This window comes from Mesoplodon densirostris, chromosome 15 (assembly GCF_025265405.1).
Source record: "Mesoplodon densirostris isolate mMesDen1 chromosome 15, mMesDen1 primary haplotype, whole genome shotgun sequence".
NCBI classification, from domain to species: Eukaryota; Metazoa; Chordata; class Mammalia; order Artiodactyla; family Ziphiidae; genus Mesoplodon; species Mesoplodon densirostris.
The window spans coordinates 89,661,224-89,681,078 of record NC_082675.1 but is presented as its reverse complement, the minus strand read 5'-3'; the positions used below and the strand labels follow the sequence as shown (position 1 = coordinate 89,681,078).

General features: G+C 58.6%; 1 protein-coding gene across 5 annotated transcripts in view; it reads right to left on the bottom strand.

Annotated features, from left to right (window-relative positions):
• CTDP1 (CTD phosphatase subunit 1) overlaps positions 1-19,812 on the bottom strand; it is a 46,765-nt gene extending 26,953 nt beyond the window's left edge. Inside the window, exons 1-10 of one of the 5 annotated variants that reach the window (XM_060118682.1) lie at positions 18,844-19,812; positions 13,499-13,582; positions 12,749-12,842; positions 11,251-11,379; positions 9,450-9,600; positions 6,774-6,864; positions 4,705-4,871; positions 2,668-3,651; positions 2,213-2,438; positions 1,422-1,625 (exon numbers count right to left, since the gene is read on the bottom strand). In XM_060118682.1, coding sequence (XP_059974665.1) covers positions 1,422-1,625; positions 2,213-2,438; positions 2,668-3,651; positions 4,705-4,871; positions 6,774-6,864; positions 9,450-9,600; positions 11,251-11,379; positions 12,749-12,842; positions 13,499-13,582; positions 18,844-19,148 — 2,435 coding nt within the window. In that variant the 5' untranslated portion in view covers positions 19,149-19,812. The remainder of the gene's footprint in view (positions 1-1,421; positions 1,626-2,212; positions 2,439-2,667; positions 3,652-4,704; positions 4,872-6,773; positions 6,865-9,449; positions 9,601-11,250; positions 11,380-12,748; positions 12,843-13,498; positions 13,583-18,843) is intronic. The other 4 variants (XM_060118679.1, XM_060118681.1, XM_060118680.1 and 1 more) reach the window with 4 other exon arrangements.
• Positions 19,813-19,855: the final 43 nt, after the last annotated feature.

Here is a 19,855-nt window from a genome sequence, read left to right as displayed (position 1 = left end):
AAAAAGGGGTCAATTAAGGGTATAAAAAGCCAGTCCACTGAAATGAGATCCAGGGGACTAATCAACATGTGCAGAGGCGAGCCTCACGCCGCTCGGCAGCCGGAGACTCATCGGAGAGAGAAGGCGGCCGTGTGCCTTGAGACAGATCGAGGAGGGAGGAGAGGGAGGGGCCGGTCCTGCCGGGCAGACACGAATCCCCACAGATCTTTGGCAAAGTAACAAATAACTGCCCCCATTTATTAAAGTCAAGGACATCCACGATCTTTAACCTAGTAATCCTGCTTCTGGAAAGGAACTCCATGGGAGTATAAGCAGCACAAAGCGATCATAATGCATCTTCTTAAGTAATTAAATATCGTGTTGTCGGAAGAAAATCAGAGCTTAATCAGCGACGATGCTTTTAGAACAAAATAATCCACCAACCAATAGCCCAACTGAAACTGGTCTAAACCCCGGGCATCTGTCCACATCCGGAGCCCGGCCGCAGGGTCAACGGACACCCCGCTGGCCTCCTGGGGCCCCTCGTCCACATCCACTCTGCTGGCGTCAACCGGGCTCGTGTCGGCCCCTGCGGTCTGTTGCCGAGGCCAGAGAAAGGCCAGAGGGTAGGGAATCGGGTGAGTCACTGCCCACTGTAAAGGGCACTCTGGTGGAGCCATGCGGTCAGTGCAGGCCTGCCAGGCCGCCAGAGCAGGAGAAATCCACCGCCACACATGGGCCGCTAACAGCAAGGGTGGCTCTCAGGATGGGCTCGGGGCTCCAGAAAGGAGGGGACCCGGAAGCAAGGCCACGTGCGTTCAGCAGAAGCACAAGCATTTCAAAGCAGTGGCCACTCTTCAAAAACAAAGCTTCAGGTCCCTCATTTACGTCTCAGAGTGCTAAGGTGTTTACAGGATGCTCCGTAAGGTCCCCAACTCAGCTGATTTCCAGTCAACATGCAGAAAGGAAACAGACACTCGTGGAGACACGTGTGGAAACCACTGGCCACGTTCCCTCAGGGCAGTGCCTTCCTCCCCGACCTGGGTCTCTCTCTATCTTGCTATTTACCAACTGCCACGGCCACCAGGGCCCTCAGTGTGACCTGTGACCTGAGGGCCGGGGCTACAGAGCAGAGCCGCTCCCAACTGGCCCTTCTGGGGGTGGCAGCGGGGACGGGCCCGAAGGGCAAGGCAGGAGGGTCAGGTCCAGCCGCCTGAGGCCACCCCTTGGCACCGAGCAAAGGTGGAGCGTGTGCAGATCCAGGCTAAGCCACGGACTCGTCTGCCCCAGTCCCGGGACCCGAGACAGGACGGAAGAAAATGCAAAGGCCCGACGCGGGCATGGGTGAGGCCTGTGCCCCCGGCCCGACTCCACAGGCACCCCACTCCGCTGCCTGCCGGCTAAGCCCTGCGAGGACACCTTTGCGTGCGGGGCGCGCGTACCTGAAGGAGGAGAGCTCCGCGTGCACCGGCAGGGAGCCGGGGGGCCCGGGGCCCGCAGCACCCTTACGGATGAGCTTGCCCGTGCTGGCGTCGTAGATCCGAACTTCAGGGCCAGGCGGGGCCTTGGGATGCACGGGTGTTGGATGAAACAGGGTGGTCGGAAGCAGGCCCTGCCTGTCGGGAAAGGCGGCCGGGCCGTCCTCCCTGGGGGGACGAGAACGAGGGCGGTGAGGAGGGGCTGAAACAGATAAGGACCCCCCGCGCCTCCCTCCCGCCGGGACTGTGAATCCGCACGTGAAGTCGTGGTTCTCCGTTAAGCCTAGGGCTCGACCTCGGCTGCGGACACAAGGCCCCTTGGAGAGCGCGGGCTGCACCGCTCTCTGACACTGTTTTCGGCTTCACCTCTAAACACAGCACCCGCTCTGACAGAGCCGGTGCGCCGTCCACGCCGCCTGGCTCCACTCACGGGCCCTCCACACCCATCCCTCGTCCTGGCCACCCCCTCCCTCCACACTGGACTCTGTAAAGACCCTGTGACTCGATGGGACCACGTCCCAGCTGTGAAAGAAACAGCCGCAAACTAGGATTCGCCGCTTAAGGCTGACTTGTGTCTCACAAGAAGCACCTCCGCTTCTCCTCCAGGTGACATGGGTCAGAGGTGCTCTTTGCAACAGTCTGCTCGGCGGCGGCGGCGGGGACAGGCGGCGTCTCCCGAGGGGGAGCAGCAGCCGCATGGGCTCCAGCGCGGACCCTCCCTCTGGGCCACCAACCACCCCCCAGCGGGTGCCCACCTCTGGGATTTGGCCTGGTCACCGCGCAGTGGGAACAGCCGCTCCTCCACCTTGTCCCAGCGCTCCAGGCAGCTCCACAGCCAGTCGGGGTTGACCACGTGCAGCTGCCCGGAATCCTGGGCCTGGCGCACCTTCTCCGTGCCTGCGGGCACATGCACTCTGCTCGGAGCCGCCGCGGGCCACTTGTCTGCCGTCAGGGCTTGGGGCGGCGGGGACAGCAGGGGCCCTGGAGGGAACAGCCCTCAGAGCGGGACCCGCCGTGTCACGGCTCCTGAAGGGCCCCGTTTCTCTACATCGGCACCCACCCCAGAGTCTTGAGCCCGGGGCCTCAGGGAGCTGTGACACCTGGGTGCCCCCGCAGCGCGGACCGTGGTGGCAGCCGGTTCTGAGGGGGAGCCGGGGACAGGAGCCCCACCCAGAGGCGGCCGGGGCCTGGGGGGGAGGGTGTGACTCACCGGCCCGCGCGGCGATCAGGTGGGTGGCCCGGTCGGGGTTGTCGGGGTCCAGCACCAGCTGGGTGAGGATCCTGGCCCCCAGGGCCGTGGCGTGGTAGTGCTCCCGCGTCTTCTCGATGGGGAAGTTCGTGGGGTGCAGCCCGCTGAAGATGATTGCGACGTCGGCCAGCACCCTGCTGCGTAGCTCGGGGACAATCTTCCGGATGTCGGGGGCCTCCTGGGTCTCTCCGCGGAGAAAGCGGTCGTACCTGGCATAGTACGTGGCGTGCACGCGGGCGAGGATCTCCTCCAGGTGGACCAGGTGGTCGTCGGCGTCGGCGTCCTCCTCCTCCTCCTCCTCCTCCGCGCTCTGGTCCAGGGACTCGCCCACCGTGATGCCCGACTGCTCGCTGTTCTGGGACTCCGTCTCAGCCTCCCTCCTGTCGGCACAGCTGCCGCCCAGCCCGCAGAGGCCGTCCCGCTCGCCCTCCCCCTGCACGGCCGCCTGGACACCGGGCCCGGGCTCCACGCACGGACTGGCGCCCGGGGGGACGCCCTGTGCCGCAATGTCCCCAGCACGGCGGGTGGCCGGAGGCTTTCTCCGGGTCCTCTTCTCCCCACTCTCCCCGTCAGAGGGGACGGGGGATGGCCGGCCCTCGGAGTCGCTGCTGCTCCCGCTGTCACTGGGGATATCTGGGTCTGGGTCAGGGCCCACCGGACCCCGCACAGGCCTCTTCTCTGGAGGCGTCCGCCCGTGCTGCTGAGTGCCTGCCAGGGGCCCCCGGCCGTCAGCCGAGGGGGCGCGGGCGGTGGGCCGGGCGCCCCTCTCCTCCTCCTGCACGGGACAGGGCCAGACCCCCCGAGGGCCCGCGCCCCCGTTGAGCTCCCGCGTGGGCTTCCCGAGGCCGTTGCTCTGCTCGACCCCAGACACCTGCCTTCCTTCCTCGGGATCCTTGACGGACAGAGGCTGCTCCGTGGCGTCGGCACCTTTAGGAGAAGGACTGACTGCACGTGTGCATGAGAGACAAGGTCACCGTTACCTAACATTTAAGAGGAAACCCCCTGTGGAAGCAAACTCCATCCACCTGCCCCCAGCTGCTGGCTGGAGCCACCTCTGGCCAGGGAGCGGCACCCTCAGCTAGGAAGGGCTGGAGGGTGAGTATCTGAGGTTTGCGGGCCTCACCCGGTCACCTCGTTCGGGTTCCGCAGTGGCACGAGACGCCCAGAACATGCCTGGCTCCCAGGCTGTGGTCAGGTCGGGCCCAGCTCGAGCTGTGCTGTGCAGCCTCGGCCCCGAGGGTGCCCTGGGGTCTCACTCCCCTGCCTACACCTCAGAGTTCTACTTTAGTGACAACAGCGATAACTGTGTGCCTCAAAATGGATTATGTAAAAGCTAAAGATCATCAGAAACACTTTAAACCAAAACTTAAAATGTTTTTCAGACTCTGGGTTCCAGCTCGCCTGGGAGGTTCCCCGCAGGCTCTGGGCTGGGGCCCGGCACCAACCACCCACAGGCTGGAGCCTCGCACACCAAACTCCCAGTGTTATGCTTGTCTTTTAAGGAAAGCCGGGAGGAAAGGCAGTATTCAGATGCATTAAAGAGTATGCTTTTCTTTTTTGCGGTAGGCGGGCCTCTCACTGCTGTGGCCTCTCCGCCTGCGGAGCACAGGCTCCGAACGCGCAGGCTCAGCGGCCATGGCTCACGGGCCCAGCCGCTCCGCGGCATGTGGGATCCTCCCAGACGGGGGCACGAACCCGTGTCCCCTGCATCAGCAGGTGGACTCTCAACCACTGCGCCACCAGGGAAGCCCAAAGAGTATTCTTTAATCTTTACTCAACGGGAAAAATGTTTAGGCTGGTACTAGTAAAAGAAAAAAAAAAAAAACCCAAACTCCAAATAATACCACGTTTTTCAGCATAATATAAATAAACCCAACACAATCTCTATGACTACTGAAATATAAATAAATGACCCAAACCAAACTGAATCCTGAATTAACAGCAGCCACAGCAGAGACAGGACAGAGCTGACGCTATCTGACAGGAGGGGCCACCCACCTCTCCTCCTCGCCTGGGGCTCCCGGGACCCGGATGGGGCATTGATGTCACCTATGCCCTGGAAGTACACGTATTTCTTCACAGTTATCAGGTTGGGGGCAAACTTCCACACGTCTTCTCGGTCATCGATAATGCAAACCATGGAGTCTCCACAAGGAAAAAGATTTCTACAAGTAAAAACGCATCGCAACTACTAGCACAATTTACAAAAGGCCATCACCAATTGAATGTCAAGATCATCTTTTATATGAAACCAGCAGAGAGCATATTAATCAGAACCACATGCAAGCCGCACTGAAGGGCTTTTGTTTAGCTCACATTTAAAAAAGTTTCCAGAGGAAGTTATACTGAGATAGTCACACTTTTCTCCAGTGCCTGACACCCCTCAAGGCAGGGGTCATGACCGATTCTTCAAAGGGCTGGAGAGTGAAGGGTTCACTGTTTGGGGCCACGGAAAGCCCTCACCTGGGGAAGCCGGCACGGACCAGTGGGCCTGGCCACATCCCAACACGGCGTTATGTACAAACAAATGTAATCAGCCTGTGCCAGGTGAGAGCTATCAGTTACAGGCAGGAGGGCAAGGCCTCACTCAAATCTCGGCTGGGGCACCTACACGATGCCAAGTCCAAAAAGTGACTGTTGTATCCCCCAAAGCTATGAGGATGTACGGGTGGAGGAAGAATGTTAACAGGGTCCAAAAAGCCACCTTATGGACACAGGCCTGCTCTGTGGTCTTTTCACTTGATTTCTGCCCACAACACTTAGATTCAGACAGACAGGCGCAAGGATGCAAAATTCAGAAGGATGAGTGCTTCCTGCCTGTTTTCTAGGATCGAGAAACAAACCCAGGAGAAATGCATGTCATTGTTCAGGTTTTCTAGCTGATACTAAAGGCTACAGGTAGTCAGAAAAAAACGTTCACGTGTCCAGAACTGTCTTTGGTGAATCTGTTTTCCATAGGCAAAACATAAGCGGTGGCTAAACTGACTTACACAGTTAATGCCTTTAGCACATTTAAGTCCAGATGAGGGAGGTGAACACCACACCAACTCGAGACCGGGGAGCGGAGCCCAGCGCCGCCCCGGAGCTGCCGTGGAGCCCGTCCTCCAACACGCTCAGCCTCGGGCAGGTGTCCCCCGAACAGGACAGGTCATCACACCCTCCCTCAGTTTCCTTCGTCCTCGTATCTGCTCATTCGGTCGCCTAACCAGTCAACGTGAGAACTGTTTCTGAAACAAGTACTCTGAGTCTCTCCTTGTATCCCATGGACGTGAACAGGTCTCAGTCCGTGTGGATACCCTAAACCTGAAACATGGAATGTTAGCTAAGGGTGGCCAACGCCAGCCTAAAGGCCGCTGAGGCCACAGCTGTTACTGTCCAAGTCTTAGGAATCAACAGCCATGAAGAAAGTTATATCTGATATAGGATCATAGTGGGGGGAGGCTACCTTTCTGGGTAGAAACGGGGAAATTCCTTGTACAGAGTGAGCAGGAAATTCCCAAGAATATAAATCAGCCCTCGGGGTGTGGGGTGGGAGGGAGCCCTGGTGTAAGAGCACACAGACCCGGATGGGGAGGGGCACACGGGGACGGAAGGACGGGGAAACGGGCCAAGCGCCAGTGCAGGGTAGCACGACTCAGGATCTGATGACTGACTGTGCGCTGCACAGCACGCAAGGTCTTAAGGAAACAGAAACCCGAGGTGCCAACACCCCCTAAAACTCCCGACTAGGCCAAACAGCGCCCTCGCCCTCTGGGGAGGCTCTGGGGGCTTGGCCGCCCAAACTGTCTCTCCACGCACCCCCCAGGCCCTGGTCTCGCTCCTCCCCTGACACCCATGTCGCCCCGGGCTCTGGCCCGCGTGCCCCAGGAGCCACCACGGCCTGGACATTCAAGCAGAGCAGGGAAGGGAGGGGTCTGGTTAGAAGACAGCGGGCTTGCTACGTGCCAGAAAGTGGACGCTGGTCACCGGGAGAATAAATACACAACGATTGGCCTGATGCTCAAAATGCAGACTTTACAACGGGAACTGAACGGTGACCTCAGCGATGCGCACAGCCAGGTACTTACCTAAGGTTCCCCGTTTTGGAAAACGGGTCAATACATTCATCCCTCGATAATATTCGATGTGAAAAAAGCTTCTTCTCAGGATCTAAGAAGCCTTTGAAAAGAAAACAGGACAAGGTCACGTGTCTGCGATGCACTGACGTCCCTTCCTGCATGCGGTGATGTGCAGACACAGAGCGCAGGCATCAAGCACTTTCCTCTTTCAGGTGAGACCGTCACCCTCTTACAGTTCCTTCCCTCTAATTTTAACGCAGGTAAGGGCTTTGGTCCAGGAAATGTTGACTGAATCTCACATCACTTGGAATCTCGCTGGGACAGCAGATGGGATGAACAAAGATCAGCGTTACCCTGGAAGCTCAGAGCCGCGGGTAATTAGCACGTGAACTCACCACGTCCGCCCACCTTGCAGGGGACTCGGGGCGGCATCAGGGAGGAGCCCATCGCCAGAGAAGTGGCGCCGAACAGGGGTTCAAATGCTGGTTTGCCTTGTCATCTCCCTGACCTTCGTGTTCACGAAGCAAAGGGGAGGGCAGCGTGTTGGGGCAACGCTCTTCAACCCACACCGTGACCGGACAACCCGTGCTTCCTCAAGCCTTTCTTTACACGGACGAGGAGGCGCCTCCATAACGTCACGTGCGTCCTCCCCCACGCGGCCCGCCCAGGGCTGCCTCCCTCTGTGACAGGACCCTTGACACTGCAGGTCTGACACCCACGCCTTACTGTTTCCTACTACTGACGGAGACGGATGCGTCACTGGTCGCTAGGCCTGCAGCCCGAGGTCCTCCTCTGAGCGGAGCCGTGTGCCCCTCCTGAGGCCCCCGCGCGGCGAGGCGGCAGCCGCCCGGTGCTCAGGGCCTCGAGGTCACTGAGTCGTCAGTGCTTCATCGACAGACAACGCCCATCTCGCAGGAGAAACACACACTACCGGTTTACTATGTGAAGAACTGGTATGAACGCTGAAGCCTCTCAGCGGCTAAATCTAAAGCACTAAGCATCAGAGCCTCTACAATAAATGCAAAGCGTGCAAAGCGCTTAACGTTTCTGCCCCAATGGAAGCGCTCCTATCCTCGTTACACGTTTTCTGAAAACAGTGAAGTCGACAGGAAGAGGAAGTTACGAAAACCATCACTGTCAAAACCACTGTCAGGCCTCCCCCCATCTGGCCTCTGCTTGTCATCTGCGAATGATCAGACTGACACGGCTGATCAGCCGACCCCTCCCAGCCAAAAGCGCTGTGGCCACTAAGCTCAAATCCACGTGCCCCCGAAGGCCTCGCAGCTCCCAGAGCTACGTGGGGCACCAGCGCCTCCTCCCGGGCCCTCTCTGCAGGTGAACCGTGGTCGCTCTCAACGCCCTCACCGGGGTGGCCGAACCACCTCGGGTCCGCGGTTGAGGTGCTGCTTGGAGGGTCTCTGCACCCGCTGTCGCTGGGACACTGCCTGCAGTTTCCTCGTGACGGCCTTGTCTGGACTTGCTGCAGCTTGGGATTCTACGGCACACGGCGCAGCCTGAGATGGGGCGAGCCCTGCTCTCAGGAACCTCAGGAAGCGGCGATGGCCACAGGCCCTGGTGGGGGCAGGGCAGCAGGCCGAGCAGGGATGCCCCCCCGGACCTTCGCTGGTGCCTCACCAACTGACCCCTAGCGAGGCCAGGTTCCAGAGGGGACGGCCACAAGGAGAAGCCCGAGGCCGCGCCTGAAGACGTCACTTGCTATTCCCACGTGGGGTGTGGCCTGCTCAGCAGTGTGAGAACTCTGCAAAGGAGGTGCGTCAGTGTCCACACCATGCTCCTGGGAGCCGCCGAGCAGCCACGTGCTGAAGGTGAGCACGCTGAACGTTAGTTACAGGATGGATTAACTGATACGCTGCCTCTGTGCTGGTGACTAACGTTTCCTACAAAGGCACCAAGTGTTAAAGGGGATTTAATATGTGCTTCCCCACTGACAAGACCAAGACCCATCTGCAAAGGCGTTTGCATTTAAAAGTACTTAGTTTAACGTCCCTGTAACTAATCCTAAGGAGCTGGGACACACTGCAGGTGCCAATGTCCACTGATGGGCCCCAGCGGGCCGGAGCCCAAGTGTGCCTACGCAGGGGAAGCTGGTGCCCTTCGCCCCGTCCCCAGCCAGAGCTGGGGGCCAGGGGGCCCTTGTGTCCACGCACGAGAGCAGCCAGCACAGAACCGCAAGCCCGAGCTAGGACAGCAGGTTAATGCATCATCACGCTGCTCCCTTCCAAGTAAGAGAGACTCTTCTGTCTGCGCTGAAAGTGCTAACTGCAGACAAACACAAGCAACACGGCTCCAGAGCTATTTCCTAACGGATTAACATTTTTTAAAAGAACCCTCATAGAGAGAGTTTCTACTTTTCCACGTATGTGTGGTCCTGACCAACTTCCAAAGTGGCCCGTGGCGTGCAGCTGACCGCAGTGACGGCAGCCTGCCCTCCGGACTGGAGCGCGTCTGGTCACGGCCCGTGGGCCCGGCAGAGCAGGGAGGTTCTCGTCTGCCTGCAGCCTGTGGACCGACTTAACTGGGCCCCCACCTACCCGCTGGGAGACTGAAACTGAGTTTGAGAGACCTTCCTGATCTTTCCCCTTCATCTTCAAAAAACGTCGAGAAAAAGAGAGAAGCCAAACGTTAAGTGTCCAGTGGGGGGACTGAAGCCCGCGGCCCGCTCACCTGCGATCGTGTGTGCGTACAGCCGGCTGCCGAACGTGAAGACGTGAAGCTCGTACAACTTGGCGATCTTCTCCAGGAACCCCTTGCAGTGCGGACGCAGACGGGTGTGCAGCATCGGCTCGCCCCGGCCCAGCTGGAAGTGGAATATGCCCTGCAGAGAACAGGCCCAGTCACAGGGCGGGAGCGGCCGGTCAGGGGGTGGGAGCCACCGCGAAGGCCTGGCCCTGCGGCTGACACGTGACACGTGACAGCTGCATGGGACACCGGCGGAGTCTACGTGCAGTGAACCCCGCCCACTCCACAGCAATGCTCTCCTTTCTCACGCTCTATGGGGGAGGGGGGCTCCACCTCCCCTGCTGCGGTAACCACCTACGGTAAGCACCCAGGACAAGCATGGAGCTACCCAGAACGACCAGGTAACTACCCACCTGGGATAACTTCCTGTGATGACTATGGTACCTCGGCTGTCCGAGGGCTTCACTAAGAGGCTATCAGGACACCGGTGGACGCTTACACACCCTGACCGTCCTGCCAACACTGTTCCTCTGATCACGGACAAAGTGAGCACCCCTGAGAGAGTCACCGCACACAGCGCAAGCAGCAGAGCCGCTGCGGACCACTTAGACCCCACCTCCAGGGGCTACTGACAGCGTCTCCCAGAGCTAGTGGTGAACACAAACCAAGGGTCCCACATCACTCAGTCTGACTCATGGATGGTTTAAGATGCAACTTCACTACCTTACAAATGAAACACGGAAGCTGAAACAGTATTCGCAGACACCTTTAGGAGACAGATGAAATTAGTAACCCCAACCTGCTTACACGTGATTAACGTGCACGCATGTCTACTCTCCTTAGGGAGTTAACCTTTGATCCTTTTAATCCTCTTTATCATTTTCTCAGTAGTAATAAACTAAAAAGAAAGGAAACAACCTGAGGCCTAGTTAATTTTTTGCTGGCTCTAAATTCGTCACCCCCCTCATGATGGGGCCGTTCTGGTAAAGCATCTGGGAGTGTGAAATGGTATAAAACACCTTCCACCATACTCAACAGCTAAAACGTCCAGAAGCTGCAACAGAAACATCCTTAAAATCCCAAGTTAGGATCTCCGACGTTAAGCATTCAACATGCCTCTCTGGCTGTCACCAGCAGGTGTCCTGTGGGTCTGGAGTTGGGGGCGAGGCGGGGGGTTGCCATGCGTCCCGGATGCCGCCTGGGGGTCCAGAGGGGCCTGGCCAGTGGGCAGGTGTGGGCAGAGGCACAGGGAAGCCCCCAGCAGCAGTTGAGCGCCGTCCACACGGCCCCGAGGACACCCTCCTGCCACACAAGCTGAGAACGGGAGTGGCGTAACCGTGCAAACTCTTACGAAAGGAATGAAAAGGCCCGGCTTCGCAGGCAGATCGAGCGCCGAGTGGCTGCGGTGCTCGCCGCAGCCATGCCCTCAAGCTCTGCCCCACCCAGCCTGAGTGCAGCGGTCGTGATGCAGGAAACCCCCGAGACGCCTGCCAATCGCGGACGTCACACAAAGAGCATCTTACAGAAGAGCCCATGACGTCAAAGACTTACGTAACTGAAAACCACACGCTGTTCTGTGGGTGAGGGACTCAACACCAGCACTCACCAGCTACTCACCGTCCCCCGCACCGTGGCCGAGAGCATCTGGAGCACAGCGACCTGCGCCTGCTCACTTACTGAGCCGTGAACCCAAGCTCCTTCAGACGAAGCTCGTAACAACGCTGCACGGGCCTGGGCCATTGCTGAGTGAGCTGCACCCACCACCCCGCCCCCCGGAGGAGCTCACTTTGTTGGACATCTGCTGGCAGTGCTGCTCCGTTGTGTGGATCAAGGTCTGGTCCAAGTCCACCATGAGCACTAGTTTTCTGTTGCGATGCAGTCGCTGCTGGTCTTCCCTTCCTAGCTTTTCAGCTTGCTAGTTAAAAAGGAAAAAGAGAGATGACAAAGGAAGTACATGTGGATCCAAAGCAAAACTCAGTCTTATCAGAAAACAGAAAAGGAAGCTGAGGGTGGTCTTCACTGCCCCGCACGCCTTGCCCGCCTCGCTCACAAGCCTAGCGGCCTGGGGACTAGGCCCCAGTGCCCGGAGCCAGTCCTGTGTGGTCCAACCCTCTTCAAGCCACTCTGCCTTGTGACTGCTTTTCATTAAACAGGTAGACCAGTGAACGGGGGCCGAGAAGAAAGTGGCTGTGTCTATACAGACTCAGCTGAAGGCTCTGGAGCCGCTCAGGGCAGGCGACCGGCAGAGCTGAGACAAGCAGTGGGCCGAGCGTGGGGCGGAGGGGTGCCACTGTCCGCTCCTGAAGCGGCTCACACAGGACAGGCGAGGGTTAGTCCTTCACAGCAGGGATGACGGGGGCGCCTTCTTCTCTTTCTATCCTCAAACTTCCTTGTTTTGTCTTAAACATACACTTATGTATTTGTATTTGTTTAAATTTCAGCAATTCAGAAAAACCAGAATCACGTACCTGGCACTTTGTCTTTCCCATGAAAAACAAAGTAGGTACCTATCATTTAAAAGCACACACCTAATAAAATTACAACTCTGAAGAGAGCTTTTACCTACTACTTGCAAAAACGTAGAGCTCTGAGACTGCCTTGCGATAAGACAAGAAGCCAGTTGTTACAGAGCCCCGTGAGGTGGGCACCGTGCCTAGTGCCCTGTCCTGGCAATGCTCACTCACGCCACCCAGGTGTCAGGAGGCCTCTGACCAACACGGCAATGTACAAAAGGAACCTTTTTCTTTCCAGACATCTCTCCAGCACTTGTACGTCTTTGCACGTGAAAGCACAGCACCGGGCCCTCTCCCTCCACCCCACGTCCACACAGCCAGCACTGATCAGACCTGACACCTCGCCCCTGCTGCTCGGCCCCCTGCTCCCCGGGCAGGAGCCCTCGAGATGCCCTCCCCTCACCCCTGCTCACGATCCGCCCGGGCTCTGCGCTTCCCCCTCGGCTCTCTTCCCACCCCGCAGCTCTCCAAGCCCAGGGTCCGGCTGCAGTACCCTGGAGAGCTCCCGACTCAACGCAGCCCCGCGGAGCAGTGCCGCCTGCAGGTGGGATCATTGCGGCAGGAGGAGGAAGGGGCGCAGCCCTCACCCGCGGGCAGGCCGCATACGCCACGTAAACCACCCGTCCACCGCGGCCACGCTGGGAACACAGTGACGACGACGACAGAGCTGGTGTCTTCTGTGGCCCCTGACGCTAAGAGCGGCCCACAGGTGCGCCCACAGCTCTCAGGAACCGTCTTCCCAAACGCTGCCCCTGCCAGCGGTGCACTTACCTCGGAGCTCACCATTAGCTCGGGGACGCTGTGCACCATCGACACGGTGGCCGTGGACAGCGGTACCTGTGGCCTCCCATTCTGACTCTGCAGCCTGCGAAGCGAGAAGGGGCTGCTGAAACGACACCTGCAGCTCATTAACTTACACAGAAATTTTAGTTCAGACTTTAGCTGATGAGGCCGGTGGGCTTAGTGCTGAAATTTCCCCCACGGTCTGAAAACAGACAGGAAAACCCAGGAAAAAATTAAGTACGAGTCACACTCACTGAGTTCCCTTTGGAAATGAAGATGGCCCCACTGAAACACAGAGGCCCAGAGCGCGAAAGTACAGGACAGTCCACACTGCTCTACACGTACAAACGGGGGAAACCGCTCAACAGTGGTGGCAAACTAGCGCAGGCTGCGAGATGGGGGCCTGGGGGCTGTGAAGTGCCGGCTGCGTCCAGGGACGGCTGGTCCCAGTGGGGAGCACGGTTCACGCGGCGGGGATAAGAAGGCAAATCCCAACCCGCCAGCTGTTTCCTACCACACCTGGGGTGGGCGGCAGACATGCTTTAGTGCTTTCAGAGCTCAAAGAAATCAAGCCAGAGAGGAGGCGGCCTGACTCACGCTACACGCGGGCAGATGAGGGGCAGTGGAGACAGATCCTCCAGCCCGAGCCGCTCGGGCGTCTGGTCCCTCCACGCTCACACCCACCACCCTCGCGCTGCAGGGGTCACGGTGTCCCACTCTCGAGCTGCCAGAACTTACTGGGTCAGGTCTTGGCCACACTCAGCACACAGGCCCTTCATGACGACGGGGTGGCTACATCCTTCTAGTTGCACCAGAACCGCCCTAGAATTGGGGGTGAAAACGGTCACAAGTTAGCAAGAACGAAAATCTCCTGCTTTATCCAACTCCTCTAGAGAGCATCTGAGTGGGCACAAAGGCACCTGGATTCCGGTACCAGTTCTCCCGGTGACGCTTGCGTCACTTTAGCTTCACATCACCCTCCAGGGGTGCCACTTCTCTGGCTATAAAATGAAGGGCTTTTTCATCTACAATGAAACACCTGGGCCCCGTGCCAGTGTCGCGAGGGAGGCCCTGCTGGGCGTTTACCCACAAAGCAAAGACTGTGAGGCCCAGCGGCGTTCTGGTCGGTGCCCCACACGTGAGGGCGGACGGCTCTGCACCCCTCCCTCCTCACCTGTTTCTGTCCTAAAGGCTCTGGACTGCAAATGATTTTCACGGGCAGACAGAGCTGCCAAATGTGGGGGGGGGGGAACCAGGGAGGCGACACCCCTCCTCCGAGCAGGGCCTCCTCCCTCCCCGTCCTTCCGGCCCGTTGCTCATCACGACCAGCCACTCGGTGCCCTGGGCCAGGACGCCCCACCGACCCCCGTGCTGGGCGGGGAGGGCACACCAGGCCCCGCCCTGGCCCCGTCGGCCCGGCCCCTCTCCCACCCTCAACGCTGTCTCAACCTCTCCCCGAAACTGCCCCCCTCGCCCCGATCCTAGACAAACCGGAGCGGCGGACGAGCGGCTGCCCTGAGCACACGCGGCTCCTCCCTCGACCTTGCCCTTCTGGTGGCGCCTGCTCCAGGTCCTGCCCGCCTCGGCCACTGGTGATCCGGCACCCAGGGGAGACCTGCCCTGCTGGCCTTCTCCACGTGTGGCCCCTCAGCCCCCCACGTCCACCCAAATCCCTCCACAAGGCGCCCACGGCCCCTTCGCCCAGCAGCGCCTCCAGGGCTCTTCCGCCCGTGGCCTGGTCGGGGTCTCTGCTTTCCCAGCTCTCACGGCACCTGGGCCGCACGCAGGCCATGCCCTGGGTTCCAGGGTGAGATCACTGCCGGGCCGCACCTGGTCCTCCCCACCCGGTCAGTTCTGGGGGGCGTTCACTGCTGACACGGGGCGCCCACCTTCCCAGACCCCTCCCCGCCGGGACCCTTCCCAGCCAGCCCTGCTCTCCTGCGCCTGAGGGGAAGAACGGGGCCCAGGAAGCATCTGCGACGGTGTGGTGGAGCCAGCAAGTGGACCGGAGGCGCTCTGCTCAAGGTCAAAGGTGCATCTCAGACATCTGCTCACGGGTCAGGGGTGCGTGTGGGCCCTTTGGCACCTGGTGAAAAGTCTGCCGCTCACCTCCGGGGACGCTGGCGGCAGGTGTTTGAGAAACAGTAACTGGCTCATCCACCAACCCAGGAGGTTTAAAGATGCTGATGTTGCTTACACCTTAGTTACAGGTTCCGCTGACCTGCTGCCTTGTGAGAAAGTGCAGGCCACACGAACACCAGTGACCCAGGGGCTCCCGGGCCAAGAGCGATGAGCTGGGGGCCCAGCCTCCACACAGCGCTCCTCCTGGTAGGCACAGCTGGTGGAGTGAAACTGACGGGGTACAGCAGCTCAGAAACACTCAGCCCAAGTTAAGAGGCGGGAAAACAGACTTGACAGTCACCCGTCCGTAACCGCAGGGGATTGGTTCCAGGACCCCGCAGGTAGCAGAATCCGAGGATGTTCAAGTCCGTTATATAAAATGGCCTAGTATTTGCATATAACCTACATGCATCCTCCTGCGTACATTAAAGCACCTCTCAGTTACCTACGATACCCAACACAATGTCAACGCTATGTAAATAATTGCCGGTCTGTGGCAAATTTAAGTTTTGCTTTCTGGAACTTTCTGAATTCCCCCCCCACCCCCCAAAAGTTTCGATCCAAGCTTGGCTGCATACACAGATGCGGAACCTGTGGCATGGAGGTAATTCTGTCAATTACCAGATCACTCAGAACCGCTCTCCAGGGTCAGAGCTGTCTATCCCAGCTGACTTCTGCATCTTTGCATGGGCTGAAAAAATTCCCCCCAAAAGAGATAAAATGCCAAGAGAGGGGGAAAGGGAATTCGACAGGAGCACAGCAGCAACGTCCTTTTCGGCACAAGTTGTTTCCTCCTCCAGCTTTGCAGACGCTGCTCCGGGCCAGGTGAAAGGCGCCGAGTGCGCCGCGTTCTACCCTAATCCTCCACACAGCCAAGGGGCCGATGCACTGTGAACTCTAAAAACAGCGCTTCAGCCAAGGAGACAAGCCGCAGAATGCTAGGCCAGTCGCCCATAAAGGTCAACTTTCCTGGTTCGTCCCTGAAGAAAATCCATAGGATAACCATCAAATGCAACTCCTAAACAAGTTATTTTCCCCCAAATACATAAGTATCAAACTCTCCTGATTTTTTTGTACTCATCAGCTTTTGTGTCTGCTCCAATAGGAAGGTCAGAGAGCACAGGGTCTATCAGAAAGAGCCATGTCGGGGAGCTGGGCCCCAGCACGCTGCTCCCTGGAGCAGTCGCTGTCAGGTGTTGGGTCTGGGCGGGTCTTACAGGTTAGGAGGGCTACAGGGTTTCTTCCAAGTGCTAAGCCTCTGAGTACTGAAGGATATTGGAGGAAAAGAGACTATTTTGTGCACCCAGATTGTGGTTTCTAAATGCCATTCTCCATTAAAAGCCAAGCAGGATTTCTTGGAGAAATGGCTGACCCCAGGGCTGGGGATGGGAAAGCAGAGGCCATCTGTGTCAGAAAACAGGACCAGGCTCTACGCTAACGGGACCTGGAAGGGCGCCCGCTTCCAAGTCTAGGACAGTTTGAGCATTAAGGCAAGTAATCGGAATGGACCATAATCCACTGAATAAAATAAGAACCCCTGAATCCACACTGACAAATTAGTTGTTCTTACAGAGGAAAACGAATCAAGGAATAAAGCAGAAACGATGAAATTAAGAACATCAGCACTGTACAACCCTGATAAAAACATCAGGTTCAGACAGGCACAGATAAAGCTGGCTGGATATCCATGGAAGATGCAAAGGCACACCTACAGAGCCTCCTCCCGTGTCGGTCCTTATCCATCACCAAACTTCTTTCCTGATTACTTTATGTATATATTTTCCTTTCCTTTGGAGACATCAATGTACCCGAGTGAATTGAAAAAAAGCAGACAGGTGAGGGGGAAAGGCATCATCAGGTACACAATGAACAGACTTACTCTCTGGCAGACAGTGCCTTGTCAGAAAATTTTCAAATCCAGGTAATTTCAATCCACATATATATTAGGAAGACAGAAACAGACTCTCATTCTATCTACATCCCCCCAGGGGGACGCTCTGGATGAAACGCAGCCTAAGGAGAGAGCAGCGCAGAGGAAGCCCTGGCGAAGCCTCCGCAGGGGCGGTGCCGGTGCATCAAACCCTCCTGGGACCGCAGCCCCTTCCTCTGTCTCAGTCACAACAGTCCCCATTCTCCCCGACAGCATGAAGCGCTACAAAAACGCGCAACCCCGTTACAGATCACAACAGTATCTACGGATTATTTCCACCACACCCAGAGGCAGGGCTTCTACGCTCCTGCAACTGTTCACTGCCTGAGAACAACCTCTGACGTGGCCAGGAGGAGTCCTGCAGAGGACAGTGCAGATGGAGACAGGGGCAACTCCAGCCAGGTGAGCCCGGCGCTGCGCTGGAGCTTTCCTCCCCCACACACCTGCCTTCCAGGAGAAACGCTACCACTCTTCAGGTCCTCAAAAAGCCCCACGATGAACCCCTGCAGTAAGATACCCCAAGACCTGAAACACCAAAAACACACCAAAAAGAAAATTACTCACAGCGGGGAGCCTGTCACTCTATCTGATTGGTTCCATGACCTCACTGGGTTACTCTGATCTGCAGAACTGGCTGTCCTGATCCATGCATGCACGTGAGTCTCACTAACTGCTGTGACCAGTAACTGGCCCGTCTGGGCCTTGGTGGCCTTTTCCATGCAGCGGAACAGAACCACGTGGAGAAAAGGTCTTTCCCTCAGGGGTTTTCTACACAGTAACAGCAGCATCAGGGTGCACCTCCATCGTTTAGCTGGCAGGTTTACAGGCTCATTATGGACCAAGCAATGGTCAGGTTAAGACCTGACTTCAAAGTAACGCTGACAGTGTGCCCCACACACAGCACAGCGAGCCCCTCTCTCCTAAAGGAGGCCAGGCAGACAGCTCTGGTGGCGGATGCACTCAGTGGGCAGGGGCAGGCGCCTGAGCAGAAGGCTGAGGACCTGGCTCCCCACCAAAGACGAGAGGAGAGGAAAGGATGCGGGATGAGACCCCCAGGACTGCGGGGGAGGCCAGCTCTATCCCGGTCACCCACTGCTGGTGGACTAGGTAGAAGATGCTCAGAAGCCAGAGGGGCAATGAGAGCTACAGGGAGAGGAGCAGGGACTGATGCTCCCCCAACCCCCGGGGAGGGCCAGGGTGGGCAGAAAGGGAACGGAGCACCCAGGGTACTGAGGTCCCCACAGAGGAAAACTGCACACCAGCCACTACGCAGGAGGCAGGGATGCGCACCTGCCCCAGGTTTCTGTTCCTGACGAAGAAAACAACCCCACCAGTCATGTGCACACGCCTTTGGGCACAACACTGGTCAACTTAGGGAGAAGGTATAAACTGACAGGGTCATACACTTTAAAAAAGAAAAAAAAAAACAACCCTTGACTAGATTAAAACAGAAGTACGACAGCAAGAGCCCGTGGCAGGAGGGTGCACTCCTCCTCCTCATCCTGACCTACCTGTGCCCAGGCCGCTCCCCCTTCCTGAGGTGAGATGCAGAACCGCACCAGGTTTTACAACCACGTTTCGCAAGGTTTACTAGAACCTAAAGAAGTGCACGCCTCCCAACAGCGGGCACTACGACAAGCATGGAGTACGCCTGATTCGTCCTGTACGCACTATGACCCCCTACTTTTCCTAATTTACAAACGTGAAGTCTTGGGGGGAAGCACCTACTACAGAAAGAGAGAAAAGAGAGCACAACTGTTTTACAAAGAGTGCAGTTCCGGTGACGGAGAGTTTTTTTTAAAAAAAGGCTTGCTGCCTCTGATTAGTAAAGTCACTAGTAGTGACCGCCGTCCAGCCTTAGAAGTACAGGCAGCCACGCAGCTGTGGGCTCTAACTTACAAATTCTCTCACAGCGCAGCCTTCAGCTGCCGCCCCGGAGACTCTCTCCCACCCAGTGCCGGGCCAGGACCCCTTCCCGGCCCAAGCCCAGAACTCCCTCTAGAACTCAGCCCCCTCCCTCCTTCCCACTCACCCGGGGGCCACCACCTGGCCGGGCTGCGCGCACAGCTCCCGCACCACGCCCGCGCGCTCCGACCTCAGCCTGCGCTCCGTGCGCACGCAGCCCCCGGAGCCGGCGCGGGTAGGGGCGGGCCCGGTGGGCTGCGCGGAGGCGGCGGCCTCGCACACGGCCAGCACAGAGCCGATGCGTACGGCCGCGCCAGCCGCCACCCTCCACTCGAGCAGGCGCAGCGGTCCGGGGCCGGGGCAGCGCACCTCGGCCACGGCCGGCGGCTGGGCGCCCTCGGCGGGAACGCGGCCGCTGGGCGGTGCCTCCATCGCAGCCGAGCGGAGGCGCTGTGGAAAAGCGGCGGTGGGCGCTCAGGGCCCGGCGCCCATCGCGGGCTACCGGGCAACCCCGGCCCAGACGGAAGCGGCAGCGGCGCTACGATTCTCCTTTCGGCACCGGCTTCCAACAGTCGCCCGTTCCGCGCCGACTTCCGGGACAGCGTGCGACATCACGTGCCACCGCGTGCGTACGCGCAGGCGCCGAGGGCCTGGGTGTAAACACGCCCACGCGGGGCCCGAGATATCCTCCGCCGGCCATGGGAACTGGGCGCGTCCTAGGACCACGCTTCTGCGACTGGGCCCAGTGGGAACAGTGTTCCTTCGCCCCATCCACCACATAAGCGCCGGCATCTGGGGCTGCGGGTCGGCATGCAAGGCGGGGCTGCCGGCCCAGAAGCCCAGTCAGGCGCTGAGGCTGGACATCGTGGGACTCTAAGTCCCGGCGTGCAACGCGCCCTTCTGTACCACGAATCCCCGTAAGGCGCCGTGAATCCCGGCGGGCAACGAGGGTCTCTGTCTCGCAGTCCCCGTCACCGGCTGAGGGCCGGCGTCATGAGAACTACAAGTCCCGGCATACAACGCTCTGCTGTTCCCACAACCCTTTATTCGCTGAGGGCTGGCTGGTGTCTTAGGACTGCGAGGCCGGAGTCCCAAACCCCATCAGGCGCTTTTGGTCCCGGCATGCAACAGGGGCTGAC